This window comes from Acipenser ruthenus, chromosome 26, assembly GCF_902713425.1.
Source record: "Acipenser ruthenus chromosome 26, fAciRut3.2 maternal haplotype, whole genome shotgun sequence".
Lineage (NCBI taxonomy): Eukaryota > Metazoa > Chordata > Actinopteri > Acipenseriformes > Acipenseridae > Acipenser > Acipenser ruthenus.
In genome coordinates this window covers 21,181,876-21,203,492 of record NC_081214.1, presented here as the reverse complement: position 1 = coordinate 21,203,492, position 21,617 = coordinate 21,181,876, and the positions used below count along the sequence as shown (strand labels likewise).

Sequence of the window (21,617 nt, the reverse complement as noted above, 5' to 3'; positions counted from 1 at the left end):
TTTTTCACTCCCACCAGACAACGCAAAGCTAGAATCTATGTGGAGGCTAATGTACCATGCACCCAGGAAAGTAGTCTTATTATAAGTAGATAAAAATAAAAATGTTCTGAAAGCTGTAATTGCCTTGTCCTGTTTCAGTTTTGTAAGGAACACCAAAGCAGTTCAAGTCCATTAAGCTCTGCAGTTTATAGCCAGTATCAAGACATCTTCATTGAACAACAACAACAAAAAAAAAGAAGTTAAAAGCACTTTAAAAAAAAATAATAATAATAATTAGATTTCCCCTAAAATATAATAATCTATGGGATTCCCTAGTAATTTATTCTAAATCCCCTGGCAAAGATGGATAAGCATGAATTTGCTTCATTTCTCTTACTAGTGAGAGCATACAGGGGTTGTACAAAAAATTATAAACACCTGCCATAAGACTGTTGCATAATGAATGAATAAGTCAGTGGGAGTATAGACTTGGACTTGACTTCCATTGTTCATCCTTGGCCTGTATGAAAATATAATTGTGCAGTAATGTTTAAGATGAATAGTTTTAATTGCATCAGTGATTTTCATCAACATACACTGTAAATTACCAATCAGTGAAGATTCTATACCATATACTTTCTGCTATTTATAAAACAGAGCTCAAAACCTAATAAATGGGTGTAAGCGTGCAGAATGTGAGTTTCAAGTGCCACTTTGCCCTTAATCACCCAATCAGTGCAGGAACAGAGAGGGGTCAAATTGATGCCACTGTCTGAATAATGGAAGGCTGACGATCGATGCTGCAGCTGTGCTTAAAGACATTGCTTTCAGCTTGCAGGGGTTCAGACCAGCACCCCTGCACATCACTTTCCTGCAGAAATGCATTAATTACTCTAATTAACCTGCCCCAGAGTTGCAAATTCAGATAGCAGCACCGATGGCTGCTTTGATCAACCTGCCTGGAATAGCATAACTGTCCCTTCCAATAAATCTGAGATAATTACCAGTCTAGTTTACAGAGCTTGTGTGATGGTAATAATTAGTCCTACTGTACGAAAGGTTACGTTAAACAATTTGGTGAGGATGCTGCCTGCATGCCGATTGAGGTAGGGGGCAGGGTTGGAAGCGTCAACATGTTTTCTATTCAGAGCAGCGAATCAGACTTTAACAAACATTTTTCTTGTTTTCTTTTTTTTATTTATTTATTTATTTATTTATTCATTCCTTTGCACAAGGCTCCAGAACAAAGAAAATGATCATAAATATAGAATGAGCTACAAAGTGGACCCAATTAAATTTGAATTACTGACAAGTATGTGGGAACTGAAAAGGGAATGTCAGGCTCACAGAGTAATACAATCCATACCCTGTTACACTTTTGTATTTTATGTATCTGTCTAACAGTATATAATAGGTTGATCCACCTACCTTAACTAATTTTTTCCACCTGTAAAATTGGCATTTTTTCTTTTAACTTGAATGCTATGGGAAATCAGCAGTGAACCTTATTGAACTAGTTAACAAATAAGTAGACAACCAGACAGATAGATATGATTACACCCCTGTAAAAAGGTGTACTGCTTTGATCCCTGCAGTATGCAGGAGTGATTATTAACAAGGATGGCGTTCATTAGCACTATATAACATAAACATGCGCCAATATATCTATTTCTGTCTGCTCCCCCTGGTACTCCAGGCCAGAGATTTTGCTCAGGCTGAACACTTTTAATCTATTCCCACAAGAGGGACCAGTGGTTTCTCCCCTCCCTACCAATGAAACCAAACACTGTCTCCTGGTTCACACTATTTCAAACAACAAACCAAAATTAGAAATCCAGAGATAATCCATGTAGTCTCACAATGGGCTGATAACAAAATCAGATAAAAAATAATGACAGAAACCAGCAAATTCCACTGTAGAAATGTACGTTCACGAATCAGTGTCATCAAACTCCTGAACCATCGCCTCTAAAATCCTTCATACCATCTTAAAACCAATGCTGCTTAAAGCTGGATTTTGAACCCAGATTCCAGTTAGCATTCATGGCTCAACAGTTTGTTGGGGGGCCTGCTTTAACTCCAGACAAAGAATAAATCACTTTAGCTCTCTAACCAGATAATCAAAAAGAAATACGTTTTGTTTGAAGATTTTACACATTTGATGCTCGCAACCTATCTTCTTCCATTTTTGGAGTCACTAAGAAGTGTTGAGGGAAGGCACTGATAAGCACCCCTGAGCCTTTTAAAGATGCACCCATAATCCCACAGAAGGGAAGCTGCAGCTTTAAGAGACTTAGCCTGGATTAGTCCTCCAAATTAAACCAAAAGTCATCTTTTCGCAGTTGCTCATGCAAGCTGCAGCTTGGCTGGGCTACAAACTAAACCCACCGCTGCTCAAGGGCTATAATTAGAATTGCTTTCTCTAACCCAATAACCAGGGCACAGGTAAACAGGCAGCCAAACCCAATTCAGCCTCATAGGCACCCCAGCTGGCCTCATCCAGCTTCAAGCCTTTTGTCCTGTTTGCCGTGCACCTGGCATCGATTGCCATTCATCTTAATTCAAGCCTTGCTGTTGTATCAGCCTCCTGTGTGACATGGCCAAATTGGAGCTTAGATTTACAAATAAATCCAAAAAAAAAAAAAACTGCCCCAAAGCAATTGGTTTTTTAAGCAACAGCTATTGCCAAATGTTTTTACCCTATAGAATTAACTAATTTTGCTTCATAAAGTCAGTCATAGCTGTAAACCAAAACACACTAGTACCAGGAAAGCAAGTACATGCTGAGTCAGAATTTCAAACAGGGAAAACCTTGTAAAATCTACCTGTTAACACCTCAGCATGATGTGTTTGTGTGTGGCTGTGCTAAAGTCTATTCTGCTGTGCTGAGATTAATGATCCCTCAACACTTGTTAAACAATGGCAGAGGAATAGACTCAACCATACCCCAGTATAAATATCCCTTAAGAGGCATCAAATCCCTGCACTTTCTCTGGAAAATAAGAGTGCCCATTAAGAAAAATGTATGCACAGAACAGCCATACAAACACATCCTGGTGTCCTGTAAACAGGATACTGAGTGTGAGTCAAGAACTGGATAAAATGACTAATCTGTTTTACTCTTCTACCATATCTGTTCACAAAAGGACTGTGAAATATTTCCAAAAAACAAATCTAGCTCCCTACATATTAGATAAACACAATAAACACAATATGCAAAAATATATTAATCACACAAGGAAATGTTCCCTGTCAGTTCTTTGGCTCTTCTCACACTTTTTTGCATATTAATCTCCAAGAACTTGTTTATACTCTGCACCCGATATGAATGAGAAAAGTTTCTCGGTACTTTCCATGAGACGAGTGAAATTCTTAAAAACAGTTCAGGTCTGGATTTGTCAGTCTGACACTGAGGGAAGTCATGCTGCGAGGTCTGTACCCAGTCATAGCCCATTAAGTACGACGTGTGAGGATGCTACAGCTCATTACAAGCTCTGCCTCCTGTTATCAAGATGAAGACTGCATAATTACTGTGTCCTGCTGTTTCATAGGAACCATGCCACTGCCTGGATCCTCTGTATTGCCTCGCTTACGTGGTAAAACTACCCAAAAAAAGCCAAGTTGACGCTTGGCCAAAAAGTGAATTTTCAACTACGGCATTAAAAAGGACAATTCGTTGAAAAGTCTGTATTCTTTGAGTAGTTACAGCTATAAATAGGCATTCTCTTTTGGAAATTTGCATATTTCCGGGCTGCACAGATTTACATTGTTCCACATTGCTAGATATGCCAATGTTGCCCTGCTCGGATGGCTGTATATTTTAAACTGCATTATTTATAAAGAAATAATTCAGCACTGGTAAAGCTTGCATTTGTGGTTTTGCAGAGCATTGGGTTAAAAAAAAAAGTTTTTTGTTTATTTTAATTTATTTGAGCCAAATCTCAGTCACACAATTCTTGCTTGTGTTCCTACACAAAACCTCAAACAACTGCTGTAACGGCTGTGGAGGTGTTTGATATTTAATTTGATACAATAAATATTACTTTTGTACTTACAGAACCATTACCTAAGAAATCGTGACACTAATGATATGGAATAAATATTTCACTCTGATGCAGTAACAAATTGGTACTGCTATTATTATTATTTATTTCTTAGCAGACGCCCTTATCCAAGGCGACTTACAATTGTTACAAGATATCACATTATACATTATTTCACATTATTTTTACATACAATTACCCATTTATACAGTTGGGTTTTTACTGGAGCAATCTAGGTAAAGTACCTTGCTCAAGGGTACAACAGCAGTGTCCTCTACTGGGGATTGAACCCACAACCCTCCAGTCAAGAGTCCAGAGCCCTAACCACTACTCCACACTGTTGCCTATGATACCATGGTTCTGTATTTTACTGGTGTGCATTGGTTAATTCTATTGTGATGTCATAGGTTCCACCGTGGTACCATTCTACCAATAGTTATAACATTGCAGCTTCACCTTACATAACCATTACCATTGTAGTGCCACTACTTTACCATTGAATCATTTTACAGTGTGGTAATGCTTGAATGTTTCAATAGATATAATACATTTTAGATTGTTGCAGTCTTTTTATCTATATTGCATAGTGCTACATAACTAAGGTCAAACTGCACATTGTCAGCACTGCAAAGTGTTCATTAGGTTCAGGTATGATCCTTTAATTACTGGGACACGAGTGGAATAAATCCAGAAACGAAACAAGGACTCAGCCCATTTTTGTTCTCTTAGTATCTTTATTCATGGATTTTAATTAATATCTTTTTCCAGTCTTGCATTTGTGCAAAATTAAATGTTGCTCACCCATAGGATGGTTAGTCTTCAGTTTAGATGCCCCCATGTGATAAAAAGGGACAATGGTTTAAATTTCCTTAAAGACCATCATGTCTCCATGCATATATACACACATATGTACATATGACACACATACATGCTTTCCAGTCACTCAGTTATAGTACCATTATGTTACACTAAAATGTCACAGGAAGTTCTTGTTACTAAACTTTCTTTGTTGCTTGCATTGGCACAAGCCCTGGAATTTCTTAAATATGTATGAAGGGAAAGGTTTTATGCAACAGAGTGCCAAGGAACCTTATCGCTCTGAGACAACTGGGCTAACTTGTGTCACAGAATGCAGGCCGACCTTTCACTTCCTGTTAATTTAACTGCAGGCGATTTGAAAGCTGGCACTGAAATGTATGCTAATGAGAGATGGGAACAAAAAAAGAGAGAGATTTTAATGTTATAGTTATTTTCTCTCCTGCAGTCCACATTGTCAGTGATTTCTCGAGACCAACACAATTGCAGAAATGCTGCTCTTTTAATTGTTTAATTTATTTTCATTTATTTAAACCTTTATTTAACCAGGTAGGTTGTTTGTTTTCTGGTGCTTGAAGAATGCATGATGGAAGATGCACTGGAATGTTTCCACCTTTGCTTTGTGATCTATTTGTCTCAAGGGAAAAACAGACAAACCGTGGAGCGATTTGTTTAATCCACCGAGCAGGTAAGGCACCAGCAGCCGAAGTATCATATCCCTGACTTTGCCCTCACAATGTACCCCCACCGAGCCACAGAACGTGAACCTTTTAGGCAGATGGTGAACGAGTAAGTAGTTAAGTCACTTCGCATTTCCTATTTCATTCTTGGAACATTCTTGCTACCCCTATTGCTCTTGTGTACTCATCATTTGAATACACTTCTATTTTGATGGAATTTTTTTTTTATTCTTAATAACACATCTTAGAAATATCATATCTATAAGTGCTCTTTTCTGCTTAATCATGAAAAATGTTTCTGGAATCTGTTAAAACTATTTACATTTGAATGTGGGCAATAACATAGGAGGAACAAAAATAAAATAAAATAAAACCAAGCAGTTATAAAAAGATATACAGTTTGCTATATTATATGTAATTATGTTAGTTCTGCTGATTGCAATGGCTTCATAAGTAGAGTATGTTTTACAACATAATATTCATGACAATCATATTTACTATTCTATAGATCCTTTAAAAGTACAATATAAACCAATGCACATGCATGTGCAGACTCCTCATAATCTTGGACTATATTAATGTATGGGATAAAACAGCTTTAGGGGCTCCCGAGTGGCGCATCCAGTAAAAGCACTTGCGTAAAGTGCAGGATGCGCCCTATAGTCTGGAGTTCGAGTATAGTCGCGAGTTCGAGTCCAGGCTATTCCATTGCCGACCGAGGACTACAGCTTCCAGGGGGCGGCGCTCAATTGGCCGAGCGCCGCCCCGGGGGAGGGAGGGTTAGGTCGGCCAGGGTGTCCTCGGCTCAACGCGCACCAGCGACCCCTGTAGTCTGGCCGGGCGCCTGTGGGCTTGCCTGTAAGCTGCCCGAGAGCTGCATTGTCCTCCGACGCTGTAGCTCTTGGGTGGCTACATGGTGAGTCCGCAATGTGAAAAAAAGCGGTCGGCTGACGACACACGCTTCGGAGGACAGTGTGTGTTCGTCTTCGCCCTCCCGAGTCAGCGCAGGGGTGGTAGCGGTGAGCTGATCATAATAAAATAATTGGCCATTCCAAATTGGGAGAAAATAATAAAAAATAATTGGCAACGACAATTATATAAAAAAAATAAATTAATAAAAAACAGCTTATCAGATAACACCAATATGTAATCTGAAAGGACTGTAGGAGGCTAGGAAGATAAATGTTTGAAGAAAAAAAAGAGAAAACAGACAAACGATAGGACACATTTTAAATGAGGAGTCTCAGGCACCTGGATCTGAACTCATAATCTGCTTTAGGCTGGAGACCGGGATGCCTTGCCCTGTCTCTGTTCTTCTTGTCATTATTCTTAACCCTGCTCCACATGAAGCTGTTCCGACCCAGTGCACAAAGTGAGCTAACATCACATCTTGTTACAGGCAGGAAGTAGTGACATGCTTATGTCATCCTGTGTCAGGCCTCTCTGTTTTTGACACTTTTGCTTCGGAATGCACGCATTGATCCAGACTAAGGTTGGGGGCCTGCGGGATGCAACGTTTCAATGTTGGGTTTGAAAACTTCTTTATGCTTCCCATTAGAAAAAAAAGAAAAAGAAGAAAAAAAAATGCATTTTTGCAAACTTGCATAGGCTGTGACATTTCTGCAACATAAATTTAAATTTCTATGACATTTCTGGAGTGCTTCTCAAAGGTAAAAAAATATATTTTCTTCATACAGCTGCCCAATTCTACCCATTTATTTCTTAGTCAGATTGGAAAAAAGTGCTGAATACCTGCCTGCTAGGACCTAGGATCAGATCTAACACTGTGTTGCTAATGTACTACAATGCATTCAAGCAATTCACTAATTGCAAAGCACTAATTACAATGCAGTGGGCTGAGATTCATCTCCAATAAGAACATGAAAGTGTACAACACTTGAACTCAAGCAAAGTTGTTATCTATCAGGAAAACATTTCATTCCCAACCCTGAGGATGTGAGATACTTTATTGAAACTGTTCAAATCTTTTCATCTAATCAGTGCGTCTGAACTCGATAAAGTCTTTGCATATAAAGCCTCTCAAAGCAGACACTGTACTGTGACCTTTACTTTATCTTGTATGGGATTTTAGGCAGATTAATTGGATTAGTTTGATGAAATTTAGGCGAGTGCAAAATCCTGCATGTTTAATTAATGAAAACGGCTTCGTAAAGAACAAATAAAACACAGATGATATTCCACACCACAGTGCCCACATATGTATAGTCTGTAGCAGAGCTTAAAACTGTTTATTAGAGCTACTGTAAAACACCTGTGAGAAAAGAAAGCTCAAATCCTAATCACATACGGTATGATTCAGAAAGCCTACATCAAACTTATTGCTTAGAAATTCAAGACTTCTAAAAAATGTTTTAAGCAGCGAGGTCAAGAAAAACGATCTGGCAAACTACAGAAGAGTAGAATTAAGCCTCGACTAAGGGAAAGTGCACATTGGATTAGCCGATTACAAAGCTTGCACCTGAGACAAGCTCCAAACACATTACACAGAGGAGACACCTGCAACAGTCACACATATCCCAAAATTATGCAATAATAACAGCTAGTATTGGTTAGTACAATATGCTATATGATATATAATGCTACTTCTCTTTTTCTTGTAAAATGATTAGCTTACTGCAATAAGGTGAGGTAAGAAGGTAATTGTGCCAACATATTGGCAACAGACAATAACATTTTTTTCTGGTAATTTAAGGAAGGTGCCATTAAACTTATTAAATGTCTTTTCTATCCCAGTAGTAGAAATGTGTTATGTACTGCACCACAGAGCCAGGTTTCAAACAAACCCCATGGCTTGCTCCTCATACAGTAAATCAAACTTTGAGTCCACCACAACTGAGTCCTCAAAACCTCAGAACAAGTGCTGTAATTTGGAATCTCTACCGTTACATATGACTCTTGTTTGCTCACGTTCCAATTACCTCTTGCTGTCCAACCACTCTCTGCTTCCTGTCCAACCACTCTCTGCTTGACCCTCTCCAATCTGGCTTCCGCTCTGCTCACTCTACTGAAACCGCCCTCCTGTCTGTCACCAACTCACTTAAATGTGCCCGAGCTGCCTCTCTCTCCTCTGTCCTAATTCTCCTCGACCTCTCTGCTGCCTTTGACACTGTTGATCACTCTATTCTACTATCATCTCTTGCTGACCTGGGGATCTCTGGCACTGCTCTGGCCTGGTTCTCCTCCTACCTCTCCAACCGCACTTACCAGGTAACCTGGCGTGGAGCAACCTCCACACCTCACCCTCTCTTAACTGGAGTCCCCCAAGGGTCAGTCTTGGGTCCTCTCCTGTTCTCTCTCTACACCCGCTCCCTGGGCCCCCTCATCGCATCCTATGGTTTCTCATACCATTTCTATGCTGATGATGCTCAGATTTTCCTCTCCTTCCCCACCTCTGACTCCACCATCTCCTCCCGTATCTCTACCTGTCTGTCTGCTATTTCCTCCTGGATGCACTCGCATCACCTCAAACTCAACCTCTCTAAATCTGACCTCCTTTTCTTTCCCTCCTCCTCCCCCTCCTCTGATCTCTCCATCTCTGTTCCTCTGGAATCTACCACACTCTCTCCCTCTTCCTCAGCTAAGAACCTTGGAGTCACCCTGGACCCCTGCCTCTCTTATTCCCAGCACATCTCCACTCTGGCACGCACTTGCCGATTCTTCCTGAGCAACATCCGAAGAATCCGACCCTTCCTCACCAACTATGCTACCCAGCTCCTGGTCCAGGCCCTGGTACTCTCCCGCCTAGACTACTGCAACTCCCTCCTGGCTGGCCTCCCTGCGTCCGCCACCCGTCCGCTCCAGCTCATCCAGAACTCTGCTGCCCGCCTAGTGTTCTCTCTGCCTCGCTTCGCCCACGCTACTCCACTACTCCGCTCGCTCCACTGGCTCCCGATCACCGCTCGCATCCAGTTCAAGACTCTTGTACTAGCCTACAGATGCCTTGACCAGTCTGCACCCAGCTACCTCCAGACCCTCATCTCTCCCTACACCCCCACTCGACCTCTCCGCTCCGCCTGCACTAGAAGACTAGCTCTACCACCGCTACGCTCCCCTGCCTCCAAAGCCCGCTCCTTCTCCACCCTTGCTCCGCAGTGGTGGAATGACCTTCCTACAGATGTCAGGACTGCCCAGTCCCTGACCACATTCCGGCGCCTCCTTAAGACTCACCTCTTCAAAGAGCACCTGTAGAACTCCTCTGTTTGTATCCTGGGACACTATCACCCTTCATGTAAATGTGCTTTATTTTGCTCTTATCAGCCCCTATTTTACTGCATTTAATCCTGTACTTCAGAATACTGTAATCTGCCAAGTTTTTAACCTGTAGTACTTTGTATTTAATCACATCCTGATGTAACTATCACTATTTAATCATATCCTGATGTAACTATCACTATTACCTGCTGTATTATTGAATTGTGGTTTGTCAAACTTGTACTTTACTTGTTTTATTGTATTTCTTGCTCTTATTGTATTACTTGTATTGTAACGCTTGAAATGATTTTGCTTACGATTGTAAGTCGCCCTGGATAAGGGCGTCTGCTAAGAAATAAATAATAATAATAATAATAAGTGGTTCAAACTACAAATTAAGCTATATCGAAGTACCATATGCTTACATTACACTTTATGCAGAATCCTGTAGGTGAAGGAGAATGTAAGCATCTGGAAGAAGAGCATTTGCAGTGTATTATAAAAATAAAATACAATAGGTTTTAGACTTTGCTCTAAAACAAACAAAACAAATACAGTAAAGAAAATATACAGTAATTCAATCAATTCCTTAAATTGATGCTAATGTTCCCATTAACATGTACTAAAACATTTCAACCATAAATAGTTATAACAATGGCTAATGCTTTTCCTTCCAAATTAATGTGCATTTCCAACTCCTTGAATATTTATTTGTGGTTCAAAGTAATAAACTACATCTGTGGTTCAAAGCAAATAAACTACATCTGTTCATTTCCTGTTTGATCCAAATCCATGACGCTACCTGTTAAAAAGTGCCAGGTTTTCTCACACAGTAACTCTTTAAACAAAAAATCCAAAACCTGTACCCCATTCCCCAAATCCTTAGCCTGAATAGTTTAGATGTGATTGTGAAAGCCCATTTAAATATATTATGCAAATGGTGTTGTTTTCAAAAGATTTTCCACAAAGCAGTTTCAGTTCTCCCACTTGTCCCTGTTTTCCCACCGTGTGCCTTCATGTTTGTAAAGCAGCAGCTGACTAGCCCTGCAGATAGACTGTGTGGCTGGTGTAACAGAGCCAAGGGGAGTCTCTGAATCTAATGGAATTCTACATACCTGACTTAGAAGCTGTCAGTACAGCCAGTCAGTACCAGAATGTTAAAAAGCTGCCCCTCGGCATACACCTGTCACTGCCAAACGAATGGTGTAATTCAACAAGCTTCAGACCCCCCCGCGAAAATAATTTAGGATTTTAGTTCCTAATCTCTAGTGGCCAATATCAGAGCATTAGGCAAGAGGACTGTGAGCACTCAGAAAATTAACTGTGGTGACATTTTGCTCGCACACGCCAGCTCAAAGTCTTTATGATCTCCATTGGGCTTATTACAGCGTGAAATTCCCTGACTAGTTTTTTCTTTACTGTTATCCCTTAATCTTTAAATTAGTTTGTTTTGATTAAAAAAGGATGGGAGGCCAGTATATAGGTTTAATGGAGGGGGGGGGGGGGGGGGTAGAAGGGGGGGGGGGGAATCTGAGACACATGGGGGAACAGTACCCCAGAACAGATCACAAGGTGGGGCTTCCACAGTAAGGATGCTAATTTCCATTAGAAGCAGACGTTGCATTTTCAACTCTCCCAGCAGACCATGCCACCGGGTTTGCTTGAAGGATTGTTTGATTGATTGAGTGTTTAAAAAATAATAATAATACACCAGCAATGGGGGAAATACATTTTCACAGAAACTAATGCATTAACAACAACTGCCATAGAAAAGCCAACATTTTATAAGGACATTATTCTGCAGGATTACTGTATGGTTTATACAAATAGTAGGTTACCAATTCCCATATATTCAAGTCTCTATAGCTTCTGGCATCATAAATAATGTATTATTATTATTATTATTATTATTATTATTATTATTATTATTATTATTATTAAATGGTTAGATCAAGTAGAATATTGAAAATATTGTTAAAGAGTTTCATGTGGAGAAGAGAAGGGTCACAACAGTGCTCAGAAATGAGAAACCATGATGGCTCCAGCCACCTGGTATCATGGCATACTCTGGTGGTATCTGGTGGTATCAAACATATCTGGTGGACTTTGCATAAGATAAGAAACTAAATCAGTCTGCAGATTTTTTTTTCATTTGCAGCAGAGACACCACACATCTAGATATATATGTTTTTCTTCCTTACTACTGGGCCTTCTAGCTCCCAAAGGGAGCTACCAAACTTGCAGAGGTCTATTTATCGACAAAAAGCTTTAATTGGCAATCCTCTACACACACGCATACTGTCACTCTGCAAGCTGAGGACACGTGCTAAATCACAAGGTAAATCTCCTCTATTCCATTGATCCATATTGACCGACAGACCATGTTGTTTATACCTGCAGGAGGCTGGCTGTGAGTGGCGCAATGTGCCGATAATGACAGCGATAGTTTTTCTGTCATGCGATTCAGGCTGATTTCACTCGGAGGGTCTCCCTTTTAATGCACAACAGAGAGCTTGGAGGCCTGGGCCGATTGATTTGACTCACCCTGCTTGCAAGCACTGCAATCCATAAACTAAGGATCAGCTGGCCTACACAGAGGCAACGTCAGCCTAGCAAGACTCGGCATTAAGGCCTTTGGCTCGAGTACAGCCATCTGATGCTGCAAAGCACAAGTTTGCTCTTAATAAACTCTTGGGGAGTTTGGTTCACCAAACTGCAAATTCAGAAAGATGCAGGGGGTAAGCACCCATGAATGTATACATTACATTTTTTTAGACTAACATTGTGCAGTATGTAGTACATTTTGAATGTATATTTGTATTGTATCTGGATTGCACGGTTTACAAACTCAGTGTACTATTTATGCACTCTTTTCAACTAAAGTGACCACTGTCTGATTTGGATTAGTAGTGAAACCAAGTTCCATTTTCTGAAAATTAAATCCCACCCTGCCCATTCAAACTGAGCTCAGTGAAGAGTGATTTACTTACCAGGCTTCAAAAAATGCTAACTTGGCATCCATGAACACTAAATGTCAATAATAACTAATGAGGGAGGTCATGTTAAATTGGAGTTTCTTGTTTTTGTTTTCTTTTTTTTTGTGATGATTTCCTTTTTTTATGTATTTATATTTTCAATAAAAAATCATAACAATAATATCATATGCGTATTATTATTATTTATAAATAATAAGTTTTATTAACAATAAAATAACATAGCATCTGATCCCAACCCCGAGGAGTTAATTTGCTCTAATAATTGTTTCTGCTTTGACTTTGCTCCATTCTAGCAGGACCCTTTCAAATAAAACCTGTTGGGTGTTTGGATCACGGTAAGCCACCAGAGTGTGCAAAGGAGAGGCCTGAAGGGGCCTTCCTCCCCAGGCAATAGCAGCACAGCTTAGGATTTAATGCGGCTCACCTCTGGCAGTGGCATGCCGTTGATGATGAGGTCAGGCTGCTGCTGTGGGCCCTGGCCGGTGAAGGTTTGATGATAGCCGTGGTTGGGGGCAGCGTTGCGAGAATTCTGGTTCTCCACGTTGAGGAAGGTGCTTTCCGTGCGCCGGCACCCCAGCGGCAGGGTCTGCTGGTGGTAGTCGAAGTAGTTGAGCGAGGAGGTCAGCGAGGAGCAACTCACCACGTTCATCTTGTCCGTCTCCTCCACGTCGCGCGGGACCAGACGGATGTCGTTCTTGCTGATCTTCTTCTTCTTGTTGGATTTCTTCTGGCTGCCGTACGAGTACTCCGCCACCCTGCGCAGAAAGACACAACTAAGTGGGATCAATGCACTTGCAAGCTCCACTCTTCATACTTGAAATAGTCTGAGGTAAAGCTGTAAGGACGTAAAGTAGACAATATGTTCGAAAAAGACATTTCATTACCTACAGAAGTGCTTTCAACCATAACTGTAAAACACTCAATATTGGTCAATTTAGAAATGCTAACAGAACCCCAATGACAAACATAACAACTAAAAGTATTTCTCAATGTCTTCAATGTCCCCACATAAGTGCTTGTATATTTAGTGTTTCTTTATGTATATGTGCATGTAGTACTGGTAATGTTAACAGGCTTTTAATGGCTGCTAATAATCTGTTTATTTTGATTTACATAAAGGATGTGTGTTACACACACACACGCACGCACACACACACACATAAACATGCAAATGTCAAATATATTTAGCCATGGTAGAAACAATTTTATATACATGTACATGATTTGCATTTAACCTTCTACAGTATCTTTGCAAATGTGTAACATTTCACCAGAGCTTGATTACTTAAGGGTGACTATAAATACTCCCATATTTGCAGATACTGCAATTTTTTTTTTTTTTAAACATTCAAATAGACCCAAGCACCTTTTTACCCAGGCCTTTACACTAAGTGCCATGCCTTTTATATGACCTTGATAAGAATTTTCGTAATACAAGCAGAAAATGCACGTACCACACATGAAGCTAAAAAAACACCCCTAACCCCTGGAGGTTCAATTCTCTGTTCGATTCTGCTGTTCTGCAGCAGGCTTTTCCCCACGTTTGTTATGTAAAAACAACAATAAAATAGCGAAGAACAGACTTAGGAGATGTTTCAATCACACCTACAGTTTCGGCTTGTGTCTGGTTTTAAAACCCCATTACACATACTCTAGTCTGTTCTGTCGTTTCTCCTGGCTTGCTCAGGTGTTAAGAGATCTGACCTGCTGCACCACCTTGCTGAGTATATACGGGGTTTGAGTAGCTCACATCAAAAAGATGCGGATGAAAGGGATGCAAGTGGTTAGATTGTTTAACTACACTATCTGAATAATCGTAACAATAACAACAACAGGTATGGTCCCATTCTTGAGTGTTACTCTAGGTTGACCAAGCTGACTGAATAGAAAGGAAAGGCATCTAAACCGATAGGGGCACACTCCCAAAACAGCCAGGGTGAGAATGAGGACGAAGAACACATCCCCTTTGAATACACCTCTCCACCACAAGCCTCAAGTTTACAACCTGGCAGCTATAAGAATAATAGTATCTTTGCAGTATCTTGGAGTGCCCCAAGGCAGCTCACAGCAAAGAGGCACTGGAATAAGTAAACCTACAGTACATGGTCAGTTACACAGGTCCTGCATTATTAAGACAGGCTCATGCAAGTATACCCGTGAATATCTAGCATCCTTCATTGTACACTGGGTTATATTCAAATGTATTTCCTCATAACAATCTTAATTAAAGCATAAAATAATCCACAAATATAAATCCTAATCATAAATAAATCAATAAATAAAAAGAGACAAACATGTGTAAAATCTGGATAAACCTGGGTGATCAATAAAAACAAAGCAGACAAGGTTGTTGCTATAAATAGCATATAGCTCTGCAACTACTGTACAAAGCTCAATTTAAAGCAGCCTGTATATTGATGCATTCAGGGACTGCGTCTCTCGCAGACCATATAGATTTTTGCCAGGAGGAGGGGTGTCCAGGCCGATAGAAGATGAGAATGTAACTGTTCTGTTTGCCTTTAAATATTTGAGTTAGGTTGGGAAACATCCAATTATAAAGCTGCAGCATTTGTTTAGCTGTCTATTATTATTATTGACTAGCTATTTAATGAATTCATGGATCTTTTACTGGTAAACACCTAAGGAGATCAACAATCTTTGCCTCTACCTGCAGTAGTAGCTGCACTCAACTCGTTTGGTTTGCTGTAGGGGATCCCATGCTCTGTGCTGTAAAGGGGCTGCAGGAAATCTGTGCGCTACACTGTAAACTGTCTCATAACACAAAAAAATATATTCATTACGGTCAGTCGCTAAGCAAGGAGGTATTAATATCAATTTCTGCTACATGTCTCTGTCTGCCACTCTGTCTTTTGAGAGTAGGTCGTGCTGGTGCTGGTAATGCATGCTGCCTCGCTCGCTCTCTCTTAGTTTGATTTGAACAATAAAAGTCAGTGTTCTTGAACCTCAGGACCTCTCTTGAAAGAGCATTCTAACCTGGCATTGATGTTATATGTGCGTGTATACGCGCCTACGCAAAGATTTCATGACATTAGAATGAAACTGCTGCTGCATTTAACCTTTTTTGAATAATACATTGCACGCCTCTTCCATTCCAACTAACTTCGAATTTATAATATGCCGATGTTTCAGTATGTCTGTCATGAAATAATTTTGCTTCATAAACTCGAATGAAACCCGCTGAACAATGTTACGTTAAGATATTTTATTACATAAAAATATTGAAAAAAATTGACATTTGCAAATCTAACATGAAATACCTAGGCTTCCAGGCGACTTGTGCCATATACTTTTCTAGTTTCTTTGATTACTTGATGTTAAATACAATATCTAAATTATGTTTATATATATATATATATATATATATATATATATATATATATATATATGTGTGTGTGTGTCTCAATCCGAACATTGTAAGTGATGCAAAACTTTTGGCCACAGCTGTAGGCTGCTGCATGAAAAATAATTACAGGGGGATACAGCAATTGAATACATTAAACGCGATCCTGAGGCAAGTTTATTTTAAATAGATCTCACAATATTAAATATTAATATCTGCCTCGCACATATATGAATAAAGTATTGCGGATAAATAGGCTATGCATTTCAATAATTATAGCCTATATTAACCATTATTTAGAATGCTTTTTTTTGTTTGTTTTGCAAATGCGGGTGTTTTATTGTTCACAGTTTTTACATTAACATTATTATTGTCTCAGGTTAATGAACTCCACATCCCAACAATTAATTACTGTCCAAATTAGTTTTTTAATCCTCAAAATGACACAGGAAAACGAAAAAGTGAAAAGCGAAAAAGATTGCAGCCCACATAGAGCGTCAGTTCTTGTGCTGGAAAAACACAGTCCTGGGAAAACCGCAAGATTATTAAATATCTCATTTCTTTAGTCAATTTTATTGATTTGATGCACGCCACATTGTTGCGTGCATACACGCTCAGAACGAGATGTACGTCACAGTAAACATAATGCACCCAATGAAAATTCTTCAAAGCTTTGCATTTATTGAGTGGAGCTGTTTTGCCTATTTAATCTGAGCAGGACAGGCGCGGTGTACTGAGCATCAGAACCTGCAGCCTATACGCGTAGCTGTATCAATCTGAAGCGACTCAGCCAACAGTTGAAGGATTACAGCAATAAAACAGAACGATAGAGTGCTGTGAGATTAATTAAAAATCTGGTAAATTGCTGAGGAAATGATGCCTTAATTATTTGTATTATGTGTTTAACACTAGCTGCATTGTAATAAGGGTTACAGGTAATTTCAATACAAGGGGAGGTTTTCACATAAACGACACGCGCACACACACGCACACACAGGCACGCACAGTCTTAAACTCACACAAATATCAATTGTTATATGAGGAAAATCAACTAACGTTTATCTGTAAATGATTATATAAAATAATCATAGATTACAATAAATACACACTTGGAATACAGTAAACGTAAGCCTGTTTTGACAATTTAAAAAGTGCTTATTTACCTGCAGTTGTATGTCCTGATTTCCTTGTTGTCCCTTTTGCACTTGACTGCCACGAAGATCATAGTGACAAATAGAATAGCAGCAATGGAGCCCAGAGCAATGATGAATATCAGCGACAAATTTACTGGTCCTATAGACTCCTGTGCATCCAGCGCCGGTGAGAGATAGATCAGAATCAGGGCAGAGGCACTCAGAGACGTCTTGCCGTGGTCGTGGGCAACCACAATCAACTCATATGTAGTCTTTGCGTTCTCTCCAAAGGTCCTAGTGGTCCGGACCTCTCCATTGACCTGGTCAATCTCAAAGAAACTCCTGTCCCCTTCGGAAATAGAATATGTTATTCGTCCATTTTCGCCCTCGTCATAGTCATCGGCTTTTACTACGGTCACCAGGTAGCCCACACCTGCATTTCTCGGGATGTACACCTCAGCGGTTCCATTTACCAAAGGTGGTGCGGTTATGACTGGTGTGTTATCATTGACATCTAATACTATAACGCGCACAGTGGCGTTGCTGGTGAGGGATGGGTTACCCCCATCTTTGGCCAAAACCTTGAATTCAAAGGACCTGGTCTGTTCATGGTTGAAAGATCTCAGAGCATAGATATCACCCGTTGGGTTTATAGACACATAGGTGAAAACTGCCATGTCTCTGACTTGAGATTGCAGGATCTGGTAAGAAACACTGCCGTTCGATCCCAGGTCTGGGTCCCTGGCTGAAACCGACAACAGGTAAGCGCCTGGCGTGTTGTTTTCTTGGACAATCACTTGATAATATGGCTTGGAAAAGTGGGGGTGGTTATCGTTCTCGTCGGTGACTTTCACAATAAATGATTTGGTGTTTTGTAGAGAAGGGATGCCATTGTCTTTGGCTAAGATGGTCAAGTTGTAAGTATCCTTCTGCTCTCTGTCTAGCCTCCCATCCACTAAAATGGTGGAAAAACTTTCATATTCCTGCAGCCTGAAAGGAACGTTGCCCAGCAGTCTGCATTGCACTCGTCCATTGGACCCTGAGTCTCTATCAGAGACCCTAACCAAGGCTATAACATACCCCAGAGGAGCATTCTCACTTACTTCCACCATTTCACTGTTCACAGACAGTAAATTAATTACTGGAACATTATCGTTTGCATCCTGAACCTTGACAGTCACTTTGCAATGCGCAGGGATGGAGTTTGGACCCAGATCTTTGGCTTGAACATCAATCTCATAAACTTGGGTGTCCTCGAAGTCCAACATCCCACTGACCGTGATCACTCCAGTTCTGGGGTCAATCTTGAAAACGTCTCTGGTTTTCTCAGACACATAACTGTTAAATGAGTACACCACCTCCCCATTTGTTCCTTCGTCTGGATCTGTTGCATTCAAGTCGATCACTATAGTGTTAATGGGAGAGTTTTCCAGCACGTCTACAGTGAAGACAGGCTCGTCGAAAACGGGGTTATTGTCATTAGAGTCTATCACTTTGATATTCAGCTCAACTGTGCCAAAATTAGGGGGGTCACCCCCGTCCAATGCGGTGATCATGTAGCTGTAATGGGACTGCATTTCTCTGTCTAAGCTTTTCTCTACAACTAGCTCTGCAAACCTGGACCCGTCTCCCCTGGTCTTGATCGCCAGTCCAAACAGATCATTCGGGGTGATTTCATAGGTCTGCACCCCAAAGCTCCCGGAATCGGGGTCGTTAGCGCCTTCTAGGGGGATCCTAGTGCCCGGGGTTGCCGTTTCTGAAATCTCAAGGTCTATGTGGTCTGTGGGGAAACTTGGTGCATTGTCATTTAGGTCCTTTATCTCAACTTTAATCACACATATTTCCATAGAGTTAGACATCACTTCCAATGAGACAACGCATTTGGGGGCCTGCCTGCAAAATATATCCCGGTCAATTTTTTGCTTGGTGACCAGCAGACCCGCGGGATTGATGTCCAGCAAATGCGGTGCGGAATTAGAGATGACCCGAAAGGCAGGCTGCCTGAGATCGACCACAAATCCAGCATCTTTAGCATCCTTTGCAATATTAGCAATCACAGTGCCGGCTCTGTGCTCCTCGTCCACAGAATATTTCAGATTGATCACAGCTCCTGCTTGAGTCCAGCACAGTAGAAAAATCGGTAGAATGTGTAATACATCCATCTCCTTGACACAGACTATACTTGTTGATTGTGATTTTGCTGTTATTACTATTGCAATAAATAATAACTTAAATTAATCATTTCTGATCATCTGAGCGCCCCGTCTTTATCAAAGTGTATATATATATATATTCAAAATGCACTTAATTTAAAAGTTATTATCAATAAAGGCAGTGAATGCCAACATGACAATTGTAGGCATCAAAAACAAATTCACGGTGATACGGATATCAGCAACACGCTTCTGGATCTGATTTACTTACTGTGTAACAGATCTTCATTTCATTCACTTCATTGTATCAACGGTTGAGTCATGTTATGCAGTCTGATATATTCAAGTAATATATATTCAGACTAATTTACTCACATACGGTGTATTTTGTAATAACTGCAAAACAGAAAATAAGCTTCACCATTACAAATGCTGTTTCAGTTTCGTTATTTAGTAAAAAAAAAAAAAAAAAAGATATCCTTAATTTTTTTTAAAAAAAATACTTAAATCCACACTGAAAAAATCCATTAAAAAGAAAATATGTTACTGTGTAATATGTTGCATTACAGTATTTTGTCAGCAAATACAATGGCATCCAGAGGTATTTCTATTAAGAAATCGGCCGTTCTGGTTCTTTTTTTAACCAGTTAAACAAAAAAAAAAAAAAATGGAAAAAGGTTCAGTTTTTTAATCTTTTCTTTTCAGAGTAAAATGATTTGCAATTGTGCTGCTGTTCGGGTACAAAACAGAGAGCTTTCCGATTGAAATCTTGGTGAAAGAATCCACATTTAAATAGTGCTGTATCCAGTCGTGCAATTACAACATGATATCCGGCAGAACAAGCAAGATGCTGCTGTTGAAGGCACAAGTCTTTACACTTCCAGTCCAGTCCAGTCCAGAATTATCCAATTTTCCTTAAGACAGAAGGTTGCTTCTCCAGAGCTAAGACAGTTTTAGTCCCCTCTACAACAGTAACACCACAGAAGTGTATTTGCTGTGTATTTCAATACACTTTATAGGAAATCCAGTATTGGTTAATAATAATAAGTAAATAAAATCAGGATGCTGGGGAATGATGACAGGAGGCAGAGGTCGTGCTCAGATGTACTGTGAAAACAGGTTCATAAAATTCCAGCTTGAGGATGGGATACAAAAGCAACTCAGTACAGCCGACCCTTGTCTGCTCTCAGCTTGCATCTCTAGTGCAAACTGCTGGCTGCACAGCCCGGCGTCTGTCGCTCAGTCTTAAGACCCGCACACCGCTCAGCCAATCAGAGGCCACACCCGAGGGATCGATTGGCTGGTGGGAGGAGCCAAGTGCAGCTGCGGCTGAAGTCGGCAAAGTTCCCTGCATTTAGTTTTCAGAGCACTGAGAGAAAGGCATGTATTGTAATGGCCATGCTAGTTGAATTCAGCGCCAGCCTGGTCTGTTCCACAGATAACCAGTGACTCTGTAGCATGTAACTGTTTCCAATGTAAACATCCACATTACGTTTGTATTAATTAACATTTTTGAAGTCTGCATATTTAATATAATTCGTCGTTGTCTTGCAGTCTTTAAGAAACAGGCGCGGTGTCCGTCGTTAAGCTTTCTTCTCTGGTAAAGAATGGAGGAATGTCACATCCGTTTTTTTCTTTCGCTACTCCACGTTACTCCACGTGCTCAATCATAGCACTCGTTTTCTTACAACACACATCCTCGTTCTTTTCATTCGGAGATGACGGCACAGAACAAGTATTCAAAAAGCGCAAAAAACGACATTGTTTTAAATAATCTATGTTTTATTTATTTTTGTAAACACTAGCAGATCTGTTATTGCCACTGAACCAAATTGGAGCTAGAGAGATGGCATTTTGCGTTTCACGAAACTTGCACTGTAATAGGAGCAGGACCACGGATAGCTACAGCGGCACTTTCAACTGCTTCACTCGCCGTGTCATTTGTGTAAGATAAATATCAGGGTGAAACGAGTGGCCTTTTTATTTTCTTGTTTTTCAGGACTTCCAGACTTGCTACAGCTTGCTACACCTTTCTTTTAACAGTGTGTTGTGTTTTTTCCTTAACCTTCAAACAGAGAGTCCTTTAATTGGCAGATAAAATTGCTATGATCTCTGTCGCCCGTTTAGTAAACGTCATTCCTTAGCCATGCCTGTGCGGGGGCAGTGGTTTATATTATCATTATCAGTTACTAGAGAAATGTTCCCTCTTTTTTGTTTCTTCAAATTGAACATTTTACATCAGTG

General features: G+C 40.2%; 1 protein-coding gene across 4 annotated transcripts in view; it reads right to left on the bottom strand.

Moving 5' to 3' along the window:
• Positions 1 to 20,610, bottom strand: part of LOC117963535 (protocadherin-19-like) — a 47,646-nt gene extending 27,036 nt beyond the window's left edge. The window contains exons 1-2 of one of the 4 annotated variants that reach the window (XM_059001052.1): positions 17,251 to 20,610; positions 13,367 to 13,499 (exon numbers count right to left, since the gene is read on the bottom strand). In XM_059001052.1, coding sequence (XP_058857035.1) covers positions 13,367 to 13,499; positions 17,251 to 19,382 — 2,265 coding nt within the window. In that variant the 5' untranslated portion in view covers positions 19,383 to 20,610. Of the gene's footprint in view, positions 1 to 13,150; positions 13,500 to 17,250 lie in introns of all 4 variants that reach the window. The other 3 variants (XM_059001053.1, XM_059001050.1, XM_059001051.1) reach the window with 3 other exon arrangements.
• Between the last annotated feature and the right edge of the window lie 1,007 nt (positions 20,611 to 21,617).